This window comes from Ursus arctos, unplaced genomic scaffold (assembly GCF_023065955.2).
Source record: "Ursus arctos isolate Adak ecotype North America unplaced genomic scaffold, UrsArc2.0 scaffold_24, whole genome shotgun sequence".
Lineage (NCBI taxonomy): Eukaryota > Metazoa > Chordata > Mammalia > Carnivora > Ursidae > Ursus > Ursus arctos.
Window position 1 is genome coordinate 41,835,452 of NW_026622919.1, and position 25,606 is coordinate 41,861,057.

At 35.9% G+C, this 25,606-nt stretch overlaps 1 protein-coding gene and 2 pseudogenes across 1 annotated transcript in view; 1 reads left to right on the top strand and 2 right to left on the bottom strand.

Moving 5' to 3' along the window:
• The window catches only part of EFCAB5 (EF-hand calcium binding domain 5), a 186,755-nt gene that overhangs the window by 41,811 nt on the left and 119,338 nt on the right, over window positions 1–25,606 (top strand). Inside the window, exon 5 of the mRNA XM_044390696.2 lies at window positions 12,031–12,607. Coding sequence (XP_044246631.1) covers window positions 12,031–12,607 — 577 coding nt within the window. The remainder of the gene's footprint in view (window positions 1–12,030; window positions 12,608–25,606) is intronic.
• Window positions 8,074–8,438, bottom strand: LOC113269081 (40S ribosomal protein S20-like; annotated as a pseudogene).
• Window positions 17,877–18,030, bottom strand: LOC113269082 (60S ribosomal protein L39-like; annotated as a pseudogene).

Consider the following 25,606-nt stretch of genomic DNA (forward strand, 5'->3'; position numbering starts at 1 on the left):
CCCACATGCAGAAGAATGAAACTGGACCACTTCCTTACACCATACACAAAAATAAATTCGAAATGGATGAAAAACCTAAACATGAGAAAGGAATCCATCAAAATCCTGTGGGAGAACACAGGCAGCAACCTCTGTGACCTCGGTCACAGCAACTTCTTACTAGACATTTATCCGGGGACAAGAGAAACAAAAACAAAAATGAACTATTGGGACTTCATCAGTACAAAAAGCTTCTGCACAGCAAAGGGAACAATCAACAAAACTAAAAGGCAACCTTTACATTGGGAGAAGATATTTGCAAATGCCTTATCAGATAAAGGGTTTGTATCCAAAATCTATAAAGAACTTATCAAACTCAACACCCAACAAATAATCGAATTAAGAAATGGGCATAAGACATGAACAGACATTTCGCCGAAGAAGACATACAAATGGCCAACAGACATGAAAAAAATGCTCAATTATCACTTGGCATCAGGGAAATACAAATCAAAGTCACAATGAGATACTGTCTCACACCAGTCAGAATGGCTAAATTTAACAATACAAGAAACAACAGATGTTGGTGAGGATAGAGAGAAAGCGGAACCCTCTTACACTGTTGGTGGCAATGCAAGCTGGTGTAGCCTTTCTGGAAAACAGTATGGAGGTTCCTCAAAAAGTTGAAAATAGAGACACCCTATGACCCAGCAATTGTACTACTGGGTATTTACCACAAATATACAAATGTAGTGATCTGAAAGGGCACCTACACCCCAATATTTATAGCAGCATTGTCCAATAGCCAAACTATGGAAAGAGCCCAGATGTCTATCGGCAAATGAATGGATAAAGAAGATGTGGTATATATCTATACAATGCACTACTACTCAGCCCTCAAAAAAATGAAATCTTGACATTTGCAACAGCATGGATGGAACTAGAGGGTATTATGCTAAGCGAGACAAGTCAATCAGAGAAAGACAATTATCATATGATCTCACCGGTACGTGGAATTTAAGAAACAAAACAGAGGATCACAGGGGAAGAGAGGAAAAAATAAAACAAGATGAAACCAGAGAGGGAGCCAAACCATAAAAGACTCTTAATCATAGGAAACAAACTGAGAGTTGCTGGAGGGAAGGGGGATGGAGGGAATGGGTAACTGGGTGATGGACATTATGGAGGGCATGTGATGTAAGGAGCACTGAGAATTATACAGGACTGATGAATCACTGACCTCTACCTCTGAAACTAATAATACATTACGTGTTAATTAATTGAATTTAAATTTAAAAATTTAAGAAAAAAGAAAAGAATACTTACTCATTAATTACAAGACTTAATACATACTGTTAAGACAGTAGTTCTCCCTCAATTGACCTCTAGATTCAATGTAATTCTAATCAAAATTTCTGCAGGGCTCTCTATATATGTTTCTGTGTGTGTATGTACTGTATGGTGACTAACATAATATAATAAAAAAGATTGACAAGTTGATTCTAAAATGTATGTGGAAATGCAGAGGACCCAGAAAAGCCAAGGAAATCTTGAAGAACAACAAAGTGGAAGGATTTATACCATCAAATATCAAGATTTGTAACAGAGTTACAGAAATCAGGGTGGCATGATAATGGTGTAAAGATAGACAAGGCAATGGAACAGAATAGTCCAGTCGAAAGTCATTCATTCATTCATTCATTCATTCATTCATAAGATTTTATTTATTTGAGAAGGAGAGAGTGAGAGAGAGAGAGAGAGAAGGAGCAGAGGGAGGGGCAGAAGGAGAGAGAGAAGCAGACTCCCCACTGAACAGGGAGCCCGACACGGGGCTCCATCCCAGGACCCCAGGATCAAGACCTGAGCCAAAGGCAGGTGCTTAACTGACTGAGCCACCTAGGTGCCCCAGAAAGTCCTATATTTAAAACAGGAGGTGTTTTCAATAATGATGCCACATGGAAAAAAATGTATTTTGGGTCCTACCTTACCTGACACACAAAAATAAATTCTACATGTATTTTAGGTCTAAATGTGAATGATAATACTATAAATCATTTTAGAAAAATGCATTGGAGAATATTCTCATGATTTGGGAGTAGGCAAATATTTCTTTTTTTTTCTTTTTTTTTTTTAGGCAAATATTTCTTAAGCAAAATGCAAAGAATGCTGTACATAAAAGAAAAACTTGGGAAATAGACATTAAAATTAAGAACTTCTGTTCATGGGTGCCTGGGTGGCTCAGTCGGCTAAGCCTCCGACTCTTGTTTTCAGTTTAAGTCATGATCTCATGAGTTGTGGGATCAAGCCCCACATCTGGTCAGTGCTCACTGGGGAGTCTACTTGAAGGATTCTCTCCCTCATCCCCTCCCCCCCACTTGCTCACTCTCTCTCAAAATAAATAAATCTTAAAAAAAACTTCTGTTCATCAGAAAACACCATTAAGACAGTGAAAAGGCAAGCAAGGTACGAGAAAAAGTATTTACAATACATTTGTTCATCAAAGGTTTTTATCTGACTATGTATAAAACTCCTACAAATCAATAAGACAACTCAACAGAAAAATGGACAATAGATTTGAACAGAAACTTCATCAAAGAGAACATTAAATTGACTATAAATAGAGGAAAATGAGTTCCAGTTCATGAGTCACCAGAGAAATGCAAATTAAAATCACAAGATAAAATTATGTGTTCGGCAAAATAACAAAAAAACAGACAGTGCCAAATGTTGGCAAAGATGGAATACAGAAATTTTCATACAGTCCTTGTGGGAATCTAAATTGGTAGAACTTCAGAAAACTGTTTGGCACTATTTATAAAGCTGAATGTACCCCATTATCAGCATTTATGCTCCTAGAGAAATTAATCTATATGTCTACCAAAAGACATGTAGAGAATGATTATGGCAGTTTCTTTTTGTTCTAGCCAAATTTGGAAACTATTCAAATGTCTATCATCTGCAGAATGAATTTAAAAATTATAGTATATTCATACAAGAGAATACTGTGCAGCAATGAATAGCAACTACTGCCATGCAATGTGGATAAAAGTAGTTAAATTATTGGGAAAAACCAGATACAATAGAGCACGTGCTGTATGATCCATTAATATGAGGTTCAAAAACTGGCAAAATTAATCTATAGTGTTGGAAACTGAGGAAGTGTTACCAAAGAAAGAAAGAATGGAAGGAAAGAAGGGAGAGAGGAAGAGATGGAGAGAGGGAGAGAGAGAGGAGGGAAGGAAGGGAAGAAGGAAGGAATGTTAGTGTTAACTTTGGAGGGAGGTTAAGACTGGAGAAGTAGCATGAGGGAGATTCTGGAATCGTGGTGATGCTTTTTTTTTTTTTTTTTAATGTGGTAAAATATATATTTTTTTCATTTTAACTATTTGTGAGTATACAATTCAGTGACATTAAATATATTCACAATGTTGTAATAATCATTACCACTATCTGTATCCAAGACATTTCCACTATCCCCAACAAAAACTCGGTACCCATTAAAAAATAAATTCCTGTTCTCTACTTCCCCCAATTTGTAGTGATCTCTATTTCACTTTCTATCTCTATGAATTTGCCTACTCTAGCTACAATATTTTTCCTTGGATGTCTGGCTTATTTCAATAAACAAAATATTTTCCAGGTCCATCCATGTTGTAGCATATATAAAATTTTATTCCTTTTTAATGGCTGAATGATATTCCACTGTATGTATATACCATATTTTGTATATACCATTCATCTGTTGATATATGCTTGGGTTGTTTCCACTTTTTGCCTATTGTGAATAATGCTGCTATGAACACTGATGTATAAGTATCTGTTCAAATCTCTGCTCTTAATTTTTGTGGATATATACTTAAGAGTGGAATTGTTTAGTTATATGTAATTCTACGTTTAAACCTTTTGAGAAACTACCAAACTCTTTAACAGTGGCTGCACCATTTTACATTCTCACCAGCAATGCACCAGCGTTCCAATTTCTCCACATTCCCGCCCATACTTATTTTATTTTTATCTTAATTTTTATAACCATCCTAGTAAGAGTGAAGTGATACCTCATTGTGGTTTTGATTTGCATTTCCCTAATGACAAATTATGTTGAGCACTTTTTATATGCTTATTGGCCATTTGTATATCTTCTTTGAAGAAATGTCTCTTAAAGTCCTTTGTCTATTTTTGAATTGGGTTGTTTGTTTTTGTTATTATGGGTGTTAAATGTTCGTTATGTTCTGATAAGGAACACTAATTCCCTATCAGGTATATGACTTGCAAATATTTTCTCTCATTCAGTAGATTGTCTTTTCACTTTCTTGTTCTATCCTGATGTGCAAAAGTTCCTAATTTTGATGAAGTTCAGTTTATTTTTTCTTTTGTTTCCTGTGCTTTTGATGTCATCTCCATGAAGTCATTGCCAAATTCAATGTCATAGGGATTTTCCCCAAATTTTCACCTGAGAGTTTTATAGTTTTAGCTCTTTAATTTAAATCTTTCATTACATTTTTGTTCATTTTTGCATATGGTATAAAGGTCCAGCTTTCCAACTCATTTGCATGGGATATGCTGTTGTCCTAGCATCATTTGTTTAAAAAAATGGTCTTTTGGGGCGCCTGGGTGGCTCAGTCGTTAAGCGTCTACCTTTGGCTCAGGGCGTGATCCCGGGGTTCTGGGATCGAGCCCCGTATCAGGCTCCTTCGCGGGAAGCCTGTTTCTTCCTCTCCCACTCCCCCTGCTTGTGTTCCCTCTCTCGCTGGCTGTCTCTCTCTCTGTCAAATAAATAAATAAATAAAATCTTTTTAAAAAAATGGTCTTTTCCCACTGAATAGATTTGGTACCCTATTGAAAAAAAGATGTATATATACATATTAACATATATACTTACATACATACATACATACATATACTTCATATACATATATATATGTGTGTATATATATATATATATATGTAGATTTATTTCTGGGCTGTCTATTCTATTCAGTTGGTCTATGCCTGTCCTTATGCCTCTACCATACTGTTTTAATTACTTTAGCTTTAGCTTTGTATTAAGTTTCAAAATTGGGTAATGTGACTCTTCCAAGTTTATTCTTTTTCAAGATTGTTTTAGCTATTCAGAGTCCTTTGCAATTCCTTATGAAAGCAAGGATCAGTTTATCCATTTCTGTGAAAGAGACTGTTGGGATTTTGATAAAATTGCTTTGAATCTACAGATCCCTTTGAGTAGTAACTACATCTTTATAATGTTAAGTCTTCTTGTCATGGACATAGGGTTCTTTTCATTTATTTATGTCTTCTTTAATTTTTTTCAGCATAGTTCATAGTTTTCAGCATTTAAGTCGTTCATCTCCTTGGTTAGATTTATTCCTAAGTAATTCTTTTAGGTGCTATTGAAAATGGGATTGCTTTCCTAATTTACTTTTTGGGTTGTTCATTGCTGTTGTACAGAAACACAACTGACTTTGTGTGTTGGTGTTGTATCCTGCAACCTTGCTGAATTCATTTATTAGCTCTAGTAGCTTTCTTGTGAGTTATTCAAGATATTCTATATACAGGATATGTCACTTATAAACATAGGGTTTTTTTTCTGATTTGGATGCCTTTTCTTTTTCTTTTCTAATATCTCTGGCTAGAACTTCTAGTACAATATTGAATAGCAGCTGTGAAAGTGTGTATCTTTGTCTTTTTTCTGATCTTAAGGGGAAAGTTTTCAGTCTTTCACCACTGAGTATAACTATGGGTTTTTAAATAAATACCATTTATCATTCTGAGGAATTTCTCCTCTGTTTCTAGTTTTCTGAGGAGGTTTTTTGTTTGTTTATTTGTTTAAATCATGAAATGGTGTTGGAGTCTGTCAAATACCTTTTCTACATCAATTGAGGTGATTATGTGTTTTTTTTTCCTTCACTGGATTAATGTGATGAATTACCCTGATTGATTGTCTTATGTTGGATCACAATTGCATTTCTGGGATAAATCTCACTTGATCATGGTGAATAATCCTCTTACTGTGCTCTTGGATTTGATTTGCTAATATCTTGTTGAGGATTTTGGCATCTGTATTCAAAAGGAATATTGGTCTGCAATTTTCATTTCTTGTGGTGTCTTTACCTGCTCTTGGTATCAGAATAATATTGGCCTCATAGAATAAGTTAGAAACCATTCCGTCTCCTTCGATTCTTTGGGAAGAGCCTCATAAGGATTGATTTTATTTTATTTTATGTTTATTTTATTTTTTAAAAAGATTTTATTTATTTATTTTTTTTAAGTAATCTCTACACCCAACGTGGTGCTCAAACTCACAACCCAGAGACCAAGAATCGCACACTCCATTGACTGAGCCAGCTAAGGGCCCCTGATTTTAATTCTTTAAATGTTGAAGCCATCCAGTCCAGGACTTTACTTTGCTGGGAGGATTTTGATTACTGATTCAATCTCTTTATTTGTTATAGGTCTGTTGAGATTTTCTATTTCTTTATGAGTCAGTTTAGATAACTTTTGTGTTTCAAGGAATTCGTCCACTTACTCTAGGTTATTCTTTTTATCTCTGTGAGACTGATGGCAATGTTCCCACTTTCATTTCTTATTTTAGTTATTCGTATCTTTTCTTTTTCTTTGCCAGTCTAGCTAAAGGTTTGTTGATTAGTTGACCTTTTTAAAAAACTAACTTTTGGGGCGCCTGGGTGGCACAGTGGTTAAGCGTCTGCCTTCGGCTCAGGGCGTGATTCCAGCGTTATGGGATCGAGCCCCACATCAGGCTCCTCCGCTATGAGCCTGCTTCTTCCTCTCCCGCTCCCCCTGCTTGTGTTCCCTCTCTCGCCGGCTGTCTCTATCTCTGTCGAATAAATAAATAAAATCTTTAAAAAAAAAAAAACTAACTTTTGACTTTATTGATTTTCTCTACTATTTTTCTATGCTCTATTTTTTTTTATTTCCACTCTACTCTTTATCATTTCCTTCCTTCTGCTCCCTTCCTTCTGCTTCAGTTCTGAGTTTATTTTACTCTTCTTTGTTCAGTCCATTAAGATATAAAGTTAGGTTTGCGGGGCTTGGGTGACCCAGTCGGTGGAGCATCTGACTCTTGGGTTCGGCTAAGGTCATGATCTCATGGGTTGTGAGATCAAGACCTGAGTTGGGCTCCAAGCTCAGCCGGGAGTCTGCTTGGGGATTCTCTCCTCTGCCCCTCCCCCAACTCGAGCAGGTGCGTGTGTGCCTTCACGCACACTCTCTCTCTCAAATAAATAAATAAATAAATAAATTTTTTTAAAAAAGATGTTAAAAAGTTAGGTTATTGATTTGAGGTCTTCTTTTTTTTAATGTAGTCATGGCTGTAAGTTTCCCTCTGAGCACTGCTTTCACTGTATCCCATAAGTTTTGGCATGTTGTATTTTCATTTTCATTCATCTCTAAGAATTTTCTCTTTCCCTTGTGATTTCTTCCTTAATTCATCGGTATTTAAGAATGTGTGTTTAAAGTACCACAGATTTGTGAATTTTCCAGTTTTTCTTTTGTTGTTGATTTCTAACTTCATCCTGTTTTGGTCAAAGAAGATACTTTATGTGATATCTATGTTTTAAAATTTATTGAGATTTATTTTGTGGCCTATCTGAAAGATGTCCCATGTGCATTTGAGAAGAATTTGAATTCTGTTATTGTTGGGTAGAGTGTTCTTTATATGTCTGTTAGGGATAGTTAATTTTTGTATATGATGTGAGGTAGAGGTCCAACTTCATTTTTTCCCATGTGGATATACAGTTTTTATAGCACCATTTGCTGAAGAGACAATTTTTTCCCCATTGAATGATCTTGGTACCTATGTCAAAAACTAGTTGGTCATGGACATATGGGTTCAGTTCTGGACTTTCAATTCTATTACATTTACATATGTCTATCATCATGCCAGTACCAAAAGTTTTATGGTTTTTTTCATATTGGTCTTAACACATTTTTGTTTGGTTTATCTCTAGATATTTTCCAGTTTTGTCACTATTACAGAAAGAAACTTTGAAAAATTATATTTTTAATCAGTTATTGCTAATAACTAGGGTATCTCTCTATATATAGTTTTTTTAACAACTGATAATTTATTTAAAAGGTTGATTTAAGCATCTGCAATGGTGACTTCAACCTCAATTTTTGGCTCAATACTGATGAAAGTAATCTGCTTAACAATCTCAGAAGGACTGTGCAAATCAATGAGTCACTTGTGGATCTTTATCTGAAAATGATCCCTAAGTCTTAGAACTTCACCACAAGGAATTTTTCTTATAGTGATTCTCAGAGTCTTGGTAGGCATCCAAACTGGTCTTTTCACTTTGAGATTCTTTACTTTTTTGCCTCTGATCAAGTAAGTCAGCACATAATTTCTCCAAAGATTTTACGTTGTGGTTGGTTGGAGTAATTCTAATTTGGTGAATCACCACTTCTGGTTCCATGGGTGTCTTACCGGTGTGCTTAAAAGCCATGACCAAGGCAAGCTTCCTGATGAACTTGTTCCTCCAAGAAAGTGAACAGCAGTAAGTCAGGAGCCGGGGCTGGGTGTCCAGAGCTCTGCTATAGGTCTGACCTCGTCTTCCTTAAAGAACTATTTTTGTATTTTAATCATGTATCTTGGATTAGTTATTTGGTGCTTTTTTAAAAAATTGTGATAAAATGCACATAATATACAGTTTACCATTTAAATTATGTTGAAGTGTACAATTCAGTGTCATTAAGTAAATTCACAATGTTAGTGCAACCATCACCATCTAGTTCCAGAAGTTTTTCATCATCCCAAACAGAAACTGCCTTTGGTAAGCCTTTTAAAGCTCAGGATTTGTATCTTTCTTCAATACTAAGAGATCTTCTTGCATTATCTCTTTGAATATTTCCTTATCTCTACGCTCTTGGTTCACTCCATTTAACATTTGCATAAGATGAATATTAAAAGTTCTGGATCTATCCTCCATTCTCTTATTCCCTTTGCCCTTTTTATCTGCTTTGGCCTGATCTTCCAGCTTGCTGGTTAGGGTTCAGTATTTTCTGATCTTCAAGGCAATGTATTGATGGTTTTGTTGACAGCAATAATTCTTTTTCATTTCCAAGTGATTTCTCTCTTTTTTTGTTTATTGAGTTTCTTTTTTAAAATAAACTTTTACTTTTAGAATACTTTTAGATTTACAAAAACATTATGAAAATAATATAGAGAGTTCCTGTTTATCCCACAACCAGTAATATCTATTATTAATACCTTGTATCAATGTGGTACATTTGTCACAACTAATGAGCTATATGGGCATAAAGTTCATATTTTATCCTGATTTCTTTAGTGTGTTTTTATTTAATTAATTAACTTATTTGAAAGAACGAGAGAGCTCACGAGTGGTGGGAGGGGCAGAGGGTGGGGATAGGGAGAGGGAGAGAGAATCTCAAGCAGAGTCCACACTGAGAGTGGAGCCCAACATGAGACTCCATCTCATGACCCCAGCCGAAACCATGAGTCAGTCACTTAATCAGCTGAGCCACCCAGGCACCCTAGATTTCCTTAGCTTTTATCTAGTGTACTCTTACTGTTCCAGGACACCATATTATATTTAATTGCCATGTCTGTTTAGAGTTTTCTTTGCTCTGACAGTTTCTAAGATTTCCTTGTTTTTGATGACCTTGACAATGTTAAGGAGTGCTATCAGGTATTTTTGTAGAATGTCCCTAATTGGGGTTTGTCTGATTTTTAAATTATGATTAGATGGTGTTATGGATTTTGGGAAGGAAGACCACAGAGATTAAGTCCTGTTCTTGTCATATCCTATCTAGCGTATTATATATGCTATCAATATGACTTTCCATTGTTGATGGTAATTAATCTTGATCATCTGGCTGAGATAGTTTTTGTAAGGTTTGTCCACTGAAAAGTTATTATCTCCCCCCTTTTTCATATTGTACTTTTTGGAAGAAGTTACTATGCACAGCCTATAATTAAGAGGAAGAGAGTTGGGGCACCTGGGTGGCTCAGTTGGTTAAGCACCTGACTCTTGGTTTTGGCTCAAGTCATGATCTCAGGGTTGTGGGATGAAGTCCCATGTTGGGTTCCATGCTCAACCAAGAGTCTGCTCCAGATTCTCTCTCTCCCTCACCCCTCCTCCCCTTTCTCTCTCTCTCTCTATAAAAAAATAAATAAATCTTAAAAAAAAAAAAAAGAAGAGTGACGCTCTACCTCCTGGAGGTACCTAAATTATTTGGAATATTTCTGCACAGGATATTTATCTGTCCTCCCCCCATTTATTTGCTTATATCAGTATAGACTTATGGATATTTATTTTATACTTGGTTTAGAATCCAATATTATTTTATTACATCACTCGAATTGTTCCACCATTGGCTGTTAAGAGCTCTTTCAGTGGGCTGCTGTGTGTCTTTACCCCAATCACTGTACTGTTTGTCTGTTTGTTTCTGAGCACTTCTTTACTTTGTGGCACTACAAGATGCTCTAGGCTCCTTTAGTATTTCCTTCTCCAGTCCTAGAATCAGTCATTTCTCCAAAAATGAGTCCTGATTCTTAAAAATTGGAGAATGATACTAGAAATCAAGATCTGAGCACTAGATACCCATGCTCTCTTAATTGTATTTTTAAATAACATTCTTTTTATTTCTTCTGATTTCTCTGCTCTGAGGATATTAATTAGAATTCTTTTAGAGACTCCTTGCATTTATTAATGGTATTTCCTTGGGTGTATTAATTATTGTATTTGTTGGATTTAGTCATGGAGGTAGTTTTCTTTAAATATTTAGTGATTCTTTTATGTGTACTTACATTTGTATTTGGGAATCCCTGTTTGCTTTTCTGTAGATGGAGTTTCTGTTTTCTGTACATTGCTGCCAGTGATTATGGAGGAGGCATAAGGTGTGCAGACAAGTGAAGTCTGTCAGCAATTCATTTTCTCTTTGTGTAGCGGCATTATTCTGCCTCTTTAGCACAAACCCCCTTGTCTCAGTGCAGGGGTGAGCATCTCTGATGCCTAATGATTAGCTCAAATGTCCCAAATGATCAATCATTCCCCTGCTACCCACATGTACATCCTTTAAACTTGGGGTGCCTCAAAGTTATTCTCAAATTTCACAGTGATCTGTATTTTTTTTAGTCCTATAGTTTCTTCAATCTAATTCTACCTTCCTTACATTTTTCAGAGACCTTCAAAATTTCTGACTACTGAAGACTCCTTTCATGACTGCCAGTTTTCTTATGTTTATATTAACACACACACACACACACACACACACACCCCCTTTTTTGTCATTTTTAGAGATTTTGACAGGTAGGGGATATAAGTGCCTGTTCTCACTCCACTATCTTGGGCTAATATCTCAATATTGCATTTTTAAAATGAAAACCTGAAAGAGGCTGGAAATATAAGAGTGGGAAGAAATACATGTGTGGTAGAGTCTCTTCGCTGCCCACTCAGCAGACATTTCTTCACCTTTTTGCCTGCCAACTAAGCCTAAATTTTGTAGCAGATAGAAATCACTTGATATCAGGAACTTGTTCTAAACCTTGGCATGAAGGAATAAATTATGATTAGTCAAAACTATTCATAATAATCCCCTTTTCCTTTACCAGTTATTGGTCTAGGGGTAGACATGCAACTTAATAAGGCCAGTGAAATGTAAAGGGAAGTCTTGGAGCGGGGAGTCTGGGATATTCTCTTCTTATATAATAAAGTAGAACCACAAGAAGAGAAAATCTGTTTGTTCTCAATTCTTTTCCTATAAAGAAGTGATGCTGGGAGATGCAATAGCTACCTTGTAATCCTCAGGTACAAGCATAAAAAACGAATAAAGAACAATAGAAACAGGTTAGGTACTTAGTGAAAAACAGTGAGCTGCGGAATGACTTCTGATTAAGTCAACAATTAATGTCCTTATGGTGAAAGTCACTGTTATCTGATTTTCTGTTACTTTCAGCTATGTTTGAATACACCATGTAAATGGATGTAAAAAAAACTTCTTTTAAATAGTTCTAAAGTAACACAGATTAAAAATCTACTTCTGATATTCTTATATTTCACTTTTTTTCCTCCTCAGAAATACATCTGGAAGGCCAGATAAAAACCTCAATTTGTTCAATGAAGGACTCCAACGCTAGAGTCTCAAAGAATTTGGTGGTGAGAAAACCTGCAAAAGTGATTTTCAATTTAGATCCAACTGCACTGAATTCAAATCTAGAACAGCCATGGAAGAAAAATTTTTTCGAAAGATTGGAAGCAAGAGCCCAGGCAATGCAGCAGAAAATAATAGATAAGGATAATCTGAAGAAAGAACTAGAAAAAAAGACTGAAAAAAAACTCCCTAGGGATAATTTGGCCAAAGAGTGGTTTAATGATGAAGACATGACACTGAACACTCGTGCGTATTTGCTTGACAAACTTCTGCCTACCTTAGTTCCTGGGGTGGAAAAAATGTTAATGCAAGTGGAAAAGAAACAGCTTTGGGCAGAAGTTGATAATACAACCAAGTTTAATCCAATTAATCATTTGGGGGAATACTTAATGAGAAACAATCCTTATTATATCAAAGACTCAGGAATGTCTGGTTATCAAAGGGTGATGAGGGATGTCACAGAAGACCTGAAGATACATGTTCCCAACACTACTGGCAACAGGTACAGTTTTTTTATATTTTCAGTTGATGGTCTAGATCCTTACATTGAAAGCAAATAGAACAATAACATAATCATACAAACAGGACTTAAATAATTTTGTAATTATTCAGAAAGTATTTATTGAGCTGCCAGTATGTGCTTCACTATTTACAAGGCACTATGAAGATTAATGAAGCATATTACACAAGTTCCTTGAATTCATGAATTTAGTTATCTCATTATGATCCAAAGTATATATTTATTTGCTTGTCATCTGTCTCCCCGTACTGGAAAGTAAGCTATATAAGAGTAGGGACTTTTCAAAAATTTAACTTTTCGGATAAGCAATACATTCACTTGGTTCAAAAGTCAAAATGTATAAGGAGTTACATAATGAAAAGTTCCTCTCCCATTCTTATCCTCCATCTACCCAGTACTCCAACTCTGCCAAAAATAATGACCGTTCCTCATTTTCAGTAGATTTTTTCAGTTTCTATATACATACAGAAGCAAATGCAAATATAGATTCTAAATTTTCTTCCTTTTATATAAGACCATCTGACCGAGTTACAAATATTTTCTTCTGTTTTTTACTTGCTATTTATATCTTGTTATGCAGAAGATATTTTATTTCTATGTGATTGAATTTACTTACTTTCATTTTGTGACTCCTGGATTTCAAGTCATTGTTATTTTCAAGATAGTGAAAGAATCCTCCCATGTTTTTCTTCTGGAATTTTTATTATTTTAATTCCCATTGTAAGTATTGATCCATTTGGAATTTATCCTAGTGTAAGATGTAAAATAGGAATCCAACTTTTTCCTTTTCTAAATGGCTACATAGTGATCCCAACAACAATTGTCGAATAGTCTGTTTTGCCCCACTGTTTGAAACTTTATTACTAAATTCCTATATATTTTGGAGTGTATTTCTGCATTTTTCTATCCTATCCCATTGACTATCTCCCTGTTCATGCACCACACTGCACTGCTTTAATCACTGAGACTTTTAAGTATACAGTCAGTCCCCGATTTAAAATGGTTCCACTTACTGATATTCTCTGACTTTATGTTGGTGTAAAAGTGGTATGTGTTCAGTAGAAATCATACTTTGAATTTTGAATTTTGAGCTTTTCCTGGGCTAGCAATATGCAGTATGATGCTCTCTTGTGATGCTGGGCAATGGCAATGAGCCACAGCTCCCAGCCAGCCACACAATCACGAAGGTAAACAACCCATACACTTAGAAGGATTCTGTACCCATACAACCATTCTGTTTTTCACTTTCAGTACAGTATTCAATCAGTTACATGAGATAGTCTACACTTTATAAAATAGGAATTTGTTAGATGATTTTGCTCAACTGTAAGCTAATGTAAGTGTTCTGAACACACTTAAAGTGGGCTCTCCTAAGCTAGGACGTTGGGTAGATTAGGTGCATTTAATGCATTTTCTACTTAGGATATTTTCAATTTACGATGGGTTTATTGGGACATACCCCTATCATAAGTCGAGGAAGATCTGTATTTCAATAATTCTGATTGTGCTGGTCCTCGTTATTTACTCTTTTATTCTGGTGGCTTTTTTTTAATGATTTTATTTATTTATTTGAGGGAGAGAGAGGCAGGGAGGGAGGGAGGGAGCAGGAGCATAGGGGGAGGGGCAGAGGGAGAGGGAAAAGCAGGCTCCCCTCTGAGCAGGGAGCCTGATATGGGGCTCAATCTGAGGTCATGATCCAGGATCATGACCTGAGCTGAAGGCAGATGCTTAACCTACTGAGCCCTTCAGGCGCCCTATGTTTTTGCTTTTTAATATGAACTTTAGGATTGATTCATCTACTTGAAAAAAGGAGAACAGCAAAACAAACTTTATAGGAACTTTTATTGAAATCTGTTTATTAACTTAGGGAAAATCAACATCTTTAATGACAAGTGTTTCTATCTGAGAACATATGTCTTTCCATTTGCTCCTCTTATTTTGTATCCGTCATTGTTGTCTTAAAGTTTTTTTTCATTTAAGCTTTCATCTCTTGTTAGATGTATTACTAGTTATTTTATTATGTTTTTATTGCCATTGTAAATGGGACTTTCTTCTTTTCTATAAACAGGGGTGCCTAGGTGGCTCAGTTGGTTAAGCATCCAACTCTTGGTTTTGGCTCAGGTCATGATCAAGTTGTGGGATCAAGTCCCATGTTAGGCACCACACTCAGTGAGGAGTCTGCTTCAGATTCTTTCTCCCTCTCCCTCTGTCCCTCCTCATTTGTATGCATGCTCTCTCTCTTTCTCTCTCAAATAAATATAAATAAATAAATCATTTAATCAAAATAAAAAATAAAATTTTTCTGTTAATGATGGAACTCAGTAAGGTAGCAGATTACAAAAATATACAGAAATTAATAGCTTTCATGTATTCAAGCTCATATGGCACCCCTGTTTATAGAAAAATTTTAGTTGATTATTTGGATTTTCTAGCAAGGAAACCTTATTATCTGCAAATAATAGGAGTTTTCTTTCTTTGTTTTCAATTTTTATGCTTGTAATATCTTCCTTTTACCTAGTTACATTGGCTATTACTTCCAATAGAATGTTAAGTAATAGTGATGATATGGGCATCCTTGTCTTGTTTATGACTTTAGTAGGGATGATTCTTGTATTACTGCCTCATCATGAGCAGTTTTTAAAAACTATATATTAATACCATAACTCTACTTTATTTGGATCTAAAAAGATACATTTTATTACATTAGAAAAAATGTGTGGGGTGCCTGGGTGGCTCAGTCAGTTAAGTGTCTGACTCCTGATCTTGGCTCAAGTCATGATCTCAGGGTCCTGAGATCAAATCTGACCTCAGGCTCCACGCTGGGCTGGAGCCTGCTTAAGATTCTCTCTCTGCCTCTCCCTCTGTCCCTCCCCAAACTAAAAAAAAAAAGAAAGAAAGAAAGAAAGAAAGAAAGAAAGAAAGAAAGAAAGAAAAGAAAAGAAAAATGTGCCTAATTTCTATATTATAGAATGATTTTTTAAGTTTATTTTATTATTTTATTTTATTTTATTTCATCATGGTAAATGTACTTTTAATCCTCATCCCCTAATCTCCCCCACCCCCACACCTACCTCCCTCTGGTAACCATCAGTTTGCTCTCTATAGTTAAGAGTCTGTTTCTTGGTTTGTCTCTCTCTTTTTTTCCTTTGCTCATTTGTTTTGTTTCTTAAATTCCACATATAAGTGAAATCGTATGGTATTTGTCTTTCTCTGACTTATTTCACTTAGCATTATACTCTCTAGCTCTATCCATGTCATTGCAAATGGCAAGATTTCATTCCTATTTATGGCTGAAGAATATTCCATTGTATGTATACCACATCTTTATCCATTCATCTATTGATGGACACTTGAGCTGCTTCCATAGTTTGGCTATTGTACATAATGCTGCAATAAACATTGGGGTACATGTATCCCTTTGAATTAGTGTTTTTATATTCTTTGGGTGAATAACCAGTAGTGTGATTGCTGGATCATAAGGTAGTTCTATTTTTAACTTTTTGAGGAAACTCCATACTGTTTTCCTCAGTGGCTGCACCAGTTTACATTCCCACCAACACTGCACAAAGGTTCCCCTTTCTCCACATCCTCACCAACACCTATTGTTTCTTGTGTTGTTGATTTTAGCCATTCTGACAGGTGTGAGGTGATATCTCACTGTAGTTTTGATTTGCGTTTCCCTGATGATGAGTGATGTTGAGCATCTTTTTATGTGTCTGTTGACCATCTGGATGTCTTCTTTCGAGAAATGTCTGTTCGTGTCTTCTACCCATTTCGTAATTGGAATATTTGGGTTTTGGGTATTGAGTTGTAGCAGCTTTTTATATATTTTGGATACTAACCCTTTGTTGATATGTTATTTGCAAATATCTTCTTCCATTCTGTAAGTTGCCTTTTAATTTTGTTGATTATTTCCTTTGCTGTGCAGAAGCTTTTTACTCTGATGTAGTCCCAAGAGTGTATTTTTTTCCTTTTGTTTTCCTTGCCTCAGGAGACGTATCTAGAAAGAAGCTGCTACAGCCAATGTCAGAGAAGTTACTGCCAGTGCTCTCTTCTACGATTTTTATGGTTTCAGGTCTCACGTTTAGGTCTTTCATCCATTTTGAGTTTATTTTTGTGCATGGTGTAAGAATGTATTTCAGTTTCATTCTTTTGCATGTTGCTGTCCAGTTTTCCCAACACTGTTTGTTGAAGAGATAGTGCTTTTCCAACTGGATATTCTTTAACTCTTCTTTAAATTTAAATCTTTAAATGTTTGATAGAATTTACCCTTGAAGCCATTTGGTCCTGGACTTTTGTGTTTTGGGAATTTTTTTTTAAAGATGTTATGTATTTATCTGACAGAGAGAGAGACAGCCAGCGAGAGAGGGAACACAAGCAGGGGGAGTGGGAGAGGAAGAAGCAGGCTCCCAGAAGAAGAGCCTGAGGTGGGGGAATGGGATAGACCGGTGATGGGTAGTAAGGAGGGCATGTATTGCATGGTGCACTGGGTGTTATACACAACTAATGAATCATCGAGCCTTACATCGGAAACTGGGGATGTACTGTATGGTGACTAACATAATATAATAAAAAATCATTAAAAAAAAAAAAAAAAAAAGAAGAAGAGCCTGATGTGGGGCTCGATCCCAGAACGCTGGGATCACGCCCTGAGCTGAAGGCAGACACTTAATGACTGTGCCACCCAGGCGCCCCTCCCTGGGAGTTTTTTGATTATTGATTAAATTTCATTGCTGGTGATTGGTCTATTCAAATTTTCTATTTCTTCCTGCTTTATTTTCGGTAGGTTATATGGTTCCAGGAGTTCATGCATTTCTTCTAAGTTGTCCAATTTGTTGGGAAATAGGTTTTCATAATATTCTGTTAGAATTGTTTGTATTTCTTTGGTGTTGGTTGTTATTTCTCCTCCTTCATTAGTAATTTTGTTTATTTGTGTCCTCTCTCTCTCTTTTTTAATGAGTCTTGCTAGAGGTTTATCAATTTTGTTGATCTTTTCAAAAAACCAGCTCCTGGTTTCACTGATCTATTCTATTGTTTTTAAAATTTTTTAATTAATTTTTTTCATATAAAAGGACTCATATATTTATTACCAAACCAACCTACTGGTGCAGAAGCACAGTAAGAGAGAAAAATCATTTCCCTTATAAAACATGTCTATTGTCCAGGTAACAGTGATGTTTACAGAGTGACAGGATACAAGCACAGGACCTTCATGCAGCATAAATATGTGTGCCATCTCATGTGCTATCCCTTATAGACCCAGCCTGATTCTTCTCTAATGTCTCCTCTTGGAGTTGTACCTGATATTATTACCAGTTCATCTGAATCCACTGGGGAATGGGACAATTCTGCCTTTGTTTCTTGGCCTGGAATCACTTGATCCTGAAAGTCTTTTGAGAAAACATGATGAGGAACCCTCAACTGCACACACTACAATGGCAGAGAAAAGGGTAACTGTTCTATTGTTTTTTTTTTAAGTTTCTATATTATTTATTTCTGCTCTAATCTTTATTATTTCCTTCCTTTTGCTGGGTTTGGGTTTTGATTTTCTTTTTCTTAGTTCCTTTATAGAGTGATTTTTTAAAAAGATTTTTAAAATTTTTTTGAGAGAGCATAAGTGGGGAGGAGGAGCAAAGGGAAAGGGACAAGCAGACTCCGCGCTGAGTGCAGAGCCCAATGTGGGGCTGAATTTCATGACCCTGAGATCATGACCTGAGCTGAAATCAATAGTCAGACACTTAACCCACGGAACCGATTTTTAAGCTCAAGAATGATTGTTAATTTTGTCAAATACTTGTTCAACATCTGTAGAAATGATCATTTGGTTTTCATCCTAGACCTGTTGGTAATGAATTTTATTAATAGATTTCCTAATTTTGAGCTATTGGAATTCCTGAAATAACTTCCACCTGTTTGCTATGTATTTGGTTACATTGAAATATGCTTCCTACTAATAAGACAAAATAAATGTTTAATTCTTTCCTTTTAATTACAAATTTTCAGAATATTATATATTTTATCTCTATGTCTCCATGTGTCTATGTATCTATCTGTCTGTCAATAGGCACCTGGAGGAGCAACAAATGAAAGATTTTGGGGGCAGTGCCTAGGTGGTTCAGTCGTTAAGCATCTGCCTTCAGCTCAGGTCATGACCCCAGGGTCCTGGAATTGAGCCCTGCATTGGGCTCTCTGCTCAGCGGGGAGCCTGCTTCTCCCTCTCCCTCTGCCTGCTGCTCTGCCTACTTGTGCTCTCTATCTCTGTCAAATAAATGAAAATAAATTCATACATACATACATAAAAATGTTTAAAAAAAAGTTTTTTTCCCTTTTGGGGGAAGGGTTCCTTTTGAGTATCATTGTAGACACATTGATTTTAATATATATTCAATGTATTTTAATCCATTATATTTACTTTTTCTTTTTGATCCTCAGCTTGACCCTACGTTGGCTCCTGTGTTCTTCCAGCCTTACTCCTTTGGTCTTTGAAAGCTTCATGCATTTTTTAAAAGGGATTCCTAGTTCCTTTTAGTGAATATCACTCATCTGGGAGCTGGGAATGCTCATACATATTATCATTGCTTCTAGGCTCTTTCAGGACTAACAAATATAATTTTCAAAAATAATGAGTAAATATTGATAATTTCATATCGAATACAATGTTTCCATTTTTTTCACCTAATTCCTTGATTTTATATTTCTGTCTCTTTTTTTTCTGAAAATCTTGGCTCTTAACAACATTGATGGAATTATTTGTCTTATCCTACAATTTACATAAAATAGCTTCAAAATAATAATACCAACAATCACAATAAAAGAACTACTAGAATTATTTGCAATTATATCTCCTAAGTATGTGTATATGACAAATGAAACCATGTAACAGGTAGAAGAAACCAGGGATTAAGTTCCTTTATTACCAGAGAAAGCCTTTTTAACCATGACTCAAAAATCATGAAAATATTGCTAAATTTGATTACATAAAAATTAAAGGGTTTTTGCCTGGAAAATAGAATTGGAATTACTTGATCTTGCTGTTGTGGTACAAAAGTAGTTATAGTTATACACAATATGTAAATGAATAAGCTTGACTGTGTTCTAATAAAACTTTGTTTATGAATACTAAAATGTGAGGTCATAGATTTTCTGCCGTGCCACAAAGTATTATTCTTATTTTGATTTTTAAAAACTATTTTAAAATGTAACAGCCAATCTTAGCTGTTGGGTGGTACAATACCAGGCAGCAGGCCAGACTTGGGCCCTAAGCCCTGGCCTAGATAACATCTAGGTCTCTTCTAGATCTTAGCGCAAAAAAACAAAAACAAAAAACAGGGGTGCCTGGGTCGCTCAGTCGTTGGGCGTCTGCCTTTGGCTCAGGGCGTGATCCTGGAGTTCTGGGATCGAGCCCCACGTCAGGCTCTTCCACTGGGAGCCTGCTTCTTCCTCTCCCACTCCCCCTGCTTGTGTTCCCTCTCTCGCTGGCTGTCTCTCTCTCTGTCAAATGAATAAATAAAATCTTTAAAACAACAACAACAAAAAACAAAACAAAACAAAACAAAGACACTTTGAATTGATTCTCTTTCTGAATCTTCATACTTTCCTTCTAATATCTTCTGGCATGAATACTTACACTAAAATTTATAAAAGAGCCTAAAATTCTTTGTGATTTCTTTTAGTGTTCTTCCTGTAGGGTAAGCAACTAATCAGAAGCTTTAGAATAACAGTTCTTTTGAAATTAGGTACATACATACCACCAGAATAAAATAAGAGATATATACAGAACTCTTGTTTTATTTTATATGTGGACATGGAATTTTAATTTTCAGTTGAAACAGTCTTTCTCAGGGTGTTGCTGCCTATGAATGACATCAGGATTACCTGGATGCTTGGTTAAAAGTGCAGATTCCTAGCTTCTTCCTCGGTCTTTTGAATCAGAACCTTTAGGCATGCATTGAGAACAAGTTCCACAGGAAGTTATTATGCGCCCTAAAAAAAGTTTCAAAACCAAATTTCTAGAGAAACCAAATTAAGGGAGTTTTAGTACTAGTAAAAAGTTCCAACAGCAGCAGGGAGCAGTGTCATTAAATTTAATAAATAGCTTAAAGAACATTTCTGTTCACCATCTGCTCTTGCAGAGCAGTAAATTAGGTTTGTATTTAGAGCTACTGCCATAAAAATACTTAAAATTTGGGAACTGATGTCAAGGCTGTAAATCAATATATTGACAGATACTTCCTCCTGTCAGGGATATGTAAATCTCAATCAGTACATAAAAGTAGGCATTTATCGATATCTGTAATAAGAATAGTAAAGGGAACTCTAGAACGATGGTCTAGGTCTCATTGCCAACAAATGACATGACACAAGAGAATTCGTTTGTTTCACTAATGCTTCTTGAATTGGGAGTTTGAATATTTAGGATCATCTGAAGCTTGATAAGAGCCCTAGTTTGTTTGTTTCTTTCTTTTTTCAGTTTTTTTTATAATAATATTTTTTATTATATTATGTTAGTCACCATACAGTACATCCCTGGTTTTTGATGTAAAGTTCGATGATTCATTAGTTGCGTATAACACCCAGTGCACCATGCAATACGTGCCCTCCTTACTACCCATCACCAACCTATCCCATTCCCCCACCCCCTCCCCTCTGAAACCCTGTTTGTTTCTCAGAGTCCATAGTCTCTCATGCTTCAAAAAAATTTATTTAAGCAATCTCTACACCCCATGTGGGACTCAAACACACAACCCTGAGATCAAGAGTCACATGCTCTTGTGACTGAGCCAGCCATGTGCCCCAGGGCACTAGTTTCTATTAGAGCAAAACTGTTGTAGGAATTTCATGCAAGAGTTAATCAAAGATGCTTTGTCTGCCTAGACTGTCAGATTAGGGCTTTATCTCTTTCTGGCACAGATTCAAGATCTTATATCAACATATGACTGTCAAGCATCTGCAGAGTATTCAGAAATCCTAGGGATACTTTACAACAGCACAATATCTATTGACTTAAAGCTTGGATATGCATCAGTCTTAGCTAAAACAGTCTTGCTTTTAAATTCTCTGAACTATATCATTGTTTGTGTCATCTTTAATCCATTAGAGAGTTTTGGAGCAGTCCATTTATATTAGGAATGAGAATTTTTCTTATTTATATTCAAGAAAAAAGACGAATAAAATTTTTGTTTGGTTTATCAAGACTTTATCCTCTGGTAATGATGTTACAGTATCCATTTGCCTCAGCCTGATCCAAAAATATTTTCATCTGCCTATTTCCCTGGATAAAAAGGGATTTGATTCTGTTTGGTGTCTAAGAACAGTAGATAGAGAAGACATTCCTTACTGATTTGGGTCAATTTTTATAGTGGTAGCCACTTATTTGAAAAATAAAATATCACTGTTGTTGTAAGTTTTAGGTATGCAGTATACCTTTATTGCTTTTCATCAGAGTTTCTGAATGACAGATTAAGAATTGAAGTGGACTTTAATTCTTACATGTACTTTTGCAAAACTGATAAGGTTATGTTTGTGTCATTTTGCTTTTCTTCATATTTTCTCTTCTTTTAACATCTTTTTTCACTATCTTTTACCTTTGACTCCTGATTCCTTCCATGCTTGGGAATGCATATTTTATAAGTCACAACTGCCTTATTGTGAATTGATAATGAAAAGTATTTGTTGGGGCGCCTGGGTGGCTCAGTTGGTTAAGCGTCTGCCTTCGGCTCAGGTCATAATCTCAGGGTCCTGGGATGCAGCTCCACATCAGGCCCCTGCTCAGTGGGGAGTCTGGTTGTCTCTCTCCCCCAACCCCATGCTCATGTTCTCTCTCACTCTCTCTCTCTCAAATAAATAAATAAATAAAATCTTTAAAGAAAGAAAAGTATTTGTTGTTTTTTTAACTTTTATTTTTAAGATTTTGTTTTTAAGTAATCTCTACACCTAACATGGGGCTTCAATTTATAACCCTGAGATCAAGAGTCTCACTCTAGAAACTAAGCTAGCCAGGTGCCCCTGAAAAGTATTTGCTCTTAAAACAGGATTACAGGGGCGCCTGGGTGTCTCAGTCGGTTGACTGTCTGCTTTTGGCTTAGGTCATGATCCCAGCATCCTGGGATCGAGCTGCAAGTTGGGTTCCTTGCTTAGCGGGGAGACGGTTTCTCTCTCTCTCCTCCCTGCTTGTGCTCTCTGTTGCTATCTCTGTCTCTCTCTCAAATAAATAAATAAAATCTTTAAAAAAAATAGGATTACAAACTTTCAATTAGCCTGATTATGGTGATGATTATACATATTTATACATGTGTTTAAATTTATACAACTATGTCCCAAAAAAACGTCAATTTTACTACATGATATATTAAAAAACAAAAAAATTCAAACAGTAGAAAAATCACACAGATGTAATTAACTAATGAATTAAAATAAAAACTTTAAAAAATGACAGATATTATTATTATTAATGTTAGAACTTCACCCTATTCCAGAGAAGTGGAGCCTATTATACTGTGAATCTCCTCACTTTTCTCCACCAGTCCTGATACACAGTGCTGATCCTAGATGAGAGTTCAAATGAACTAGGAAGTAGATCTGAGACCCAAGGCAAAAACTTGGGTCTTTTCCTGTGTGACAGTTATAGTGATGCATACCAGGTTCTGGCTTGGTGATGATCCCCGATCCCTACATCTGTTGCTTATTTCATAATCACTGTGGAGTCTGTGCTGCACGTTGAGATATCTTCTGGCGTTTCTCCTGTGCCAACACTTTATTACTCTTGTGGACTAATAATGGAACATTTAACCCACAAAGAGAAAAAATAGTGACAAAATTTTGCATAGAGTTACTTTCTCTACCTTAGCTACATAAAGGAGAAAAATAAGTCAGTATAAATGCTCAAGCATTAAGGATACACAAGCCAAGTAAAAACTAAAAGGGAAAGAGACACAGGCCTTTATTTTACTTAATAATTAATTTTTTTATTTGGTAATTCTCTACAAATTAACTCATGCATGGTGTTCAAAAAACTTACGCCGACTATGTGACAACATCCATTGTGTTTCTTGTTGATTTACTTCAAGGTGCTTATTTTTTGTGTTTCCAAAACCAAACCCCATCCCCTTTCCCACTTGCAACTTGCAACAATTTTGGTCAAATTGTACATATAAGTTGAGCATATTGTAAAACCTTCATTGTATATTGCACTCTTTATAAAGTGTCATCTTTATAATTATTTTCCAGAATTTAATCTCATCTGATAATATTGCAACCCTTACTTTCTTTTATATGTATTTTCATAGAATATTTTTGTTCATCCTTTTATTTTCAAATTTTCTGAGTAGTTTTAATTTAGTGCCTTCTCTATGTACAGAATATACAATGTAGAATGCCCCTTGTTTTATAATTCGATTGGAATTTTTTTTTAATAGGTAGGTTTTAGCATATTTACATCTATGGCTATAATAGGTGAGTTTTAGTTTTATCATCTTTTATGACTTTTCTTATTTTTAGCCTTTTTTTTTAAAGATTTTATTTATTCATTTGACAGAGACAGACAGACAGCGAGAAAGAACACAGGCAGGGGGAGTGGGAGAGGAAGAAGCAGGCCTCCAGCAGAGGAGCCTGATGTGGGGCTCGATCCCAGAACACTGGGATCACACCCTGAGCCGAAGGCAGATGCTCAACGACTGCGCCACCCAGGCGCCCCGTATTTTTAGCCTTTTAAATATAATTTTTCGTGATAAAACAAACAAACAAACCCCCAAATGTCTAACTTATGCTTACAATACACCAGCCACTGGGACTTGGCAAGAGTAAGGGAATGTTTCATCCTTGATACAGATCTTCTTCAGTTGCCAGGAGACAGTGACTTCCTAGACAGATGTCTGTCTGCTCATACTCCACACCAGCTGTCACCTCTTTAGTGAGCCAAACCCTAGTGCTTATATTATGCTAGGAAATCCCATAGGTGCTTCTCCCACAGGTGTTATGATTAATATCAATCAATTTGTCAATTTGTATTGAATATCATAGTTTATCAATCCAGTAAAACATGTTATGCCAAAAGTGAGTGGCTAGATAAGGAAAATGATTTTTTAATAGTGTTTGAATGACTATTCTACCCAATGGCGTAGGGTAGGATTTCATCAAATGGGTTCTACTTTTGTTCAACACGAAGCATAATAATAATGTATATACATGGGCTAGTTTCATACCCACCTAAAAACCACACTTTGTTGCATATGTATATATACCATTATTAAGTACTTAGAAATTGAAGTACTTATGGACTGAGAAATAATGTTCTTCTTGGATGTTATCCTGATATCCTACAAATACACACACCCTACAACTTGATGTTGAATGAGTCTGTGGTCCTGCTTCAGTGGCATAGGACATTCCTAATGTTAAAAAGACTGAGGTGAAGGTTCTGAGTCAAATTCAGTGCAGCTGGGGCTGGATATCTGATATAATGCCTGACAAGGTGTGGTGGTCCTGGAGTAAGACTGTCAAAGATGTCCAGAAATTGCTAGGATTTGCCAGATAAAACTATTGATTTATTTTAAACTATCTAGTAACTGTTATCCTCAGAAGAAAATAGGATTTTTTCTGTTTATAGACAAGAACAGACTGAAGACCTTATGGGCTACTACACTGGTTTTTATGTCCTCTGCCCTACCTCAGTCCTATATCATCAAAACAGATGCTTTCCAGGACTCCAGTGGGAAATACCTGGTGGGAAATGCCCTCTGCCTTGCTCATACTCTTCCAGGAAGGTGTTTCAATTGGAATTCAACTACCTCATTTGGAAACAGAAATTTTCACTGTTAAGGTCGGCTTCAAAGCTTGCAGGCACTAGATCTGATGTACCCAGCATGTAGTGATATTGAACTCAGACCATCAAGCCCTGACTTTGCTCATCTGGGCTAGATAGGCTGCATTCTTTATGCACATCAATTTTATTATCTCTTACATATCAACCAATCAAAAGCACTA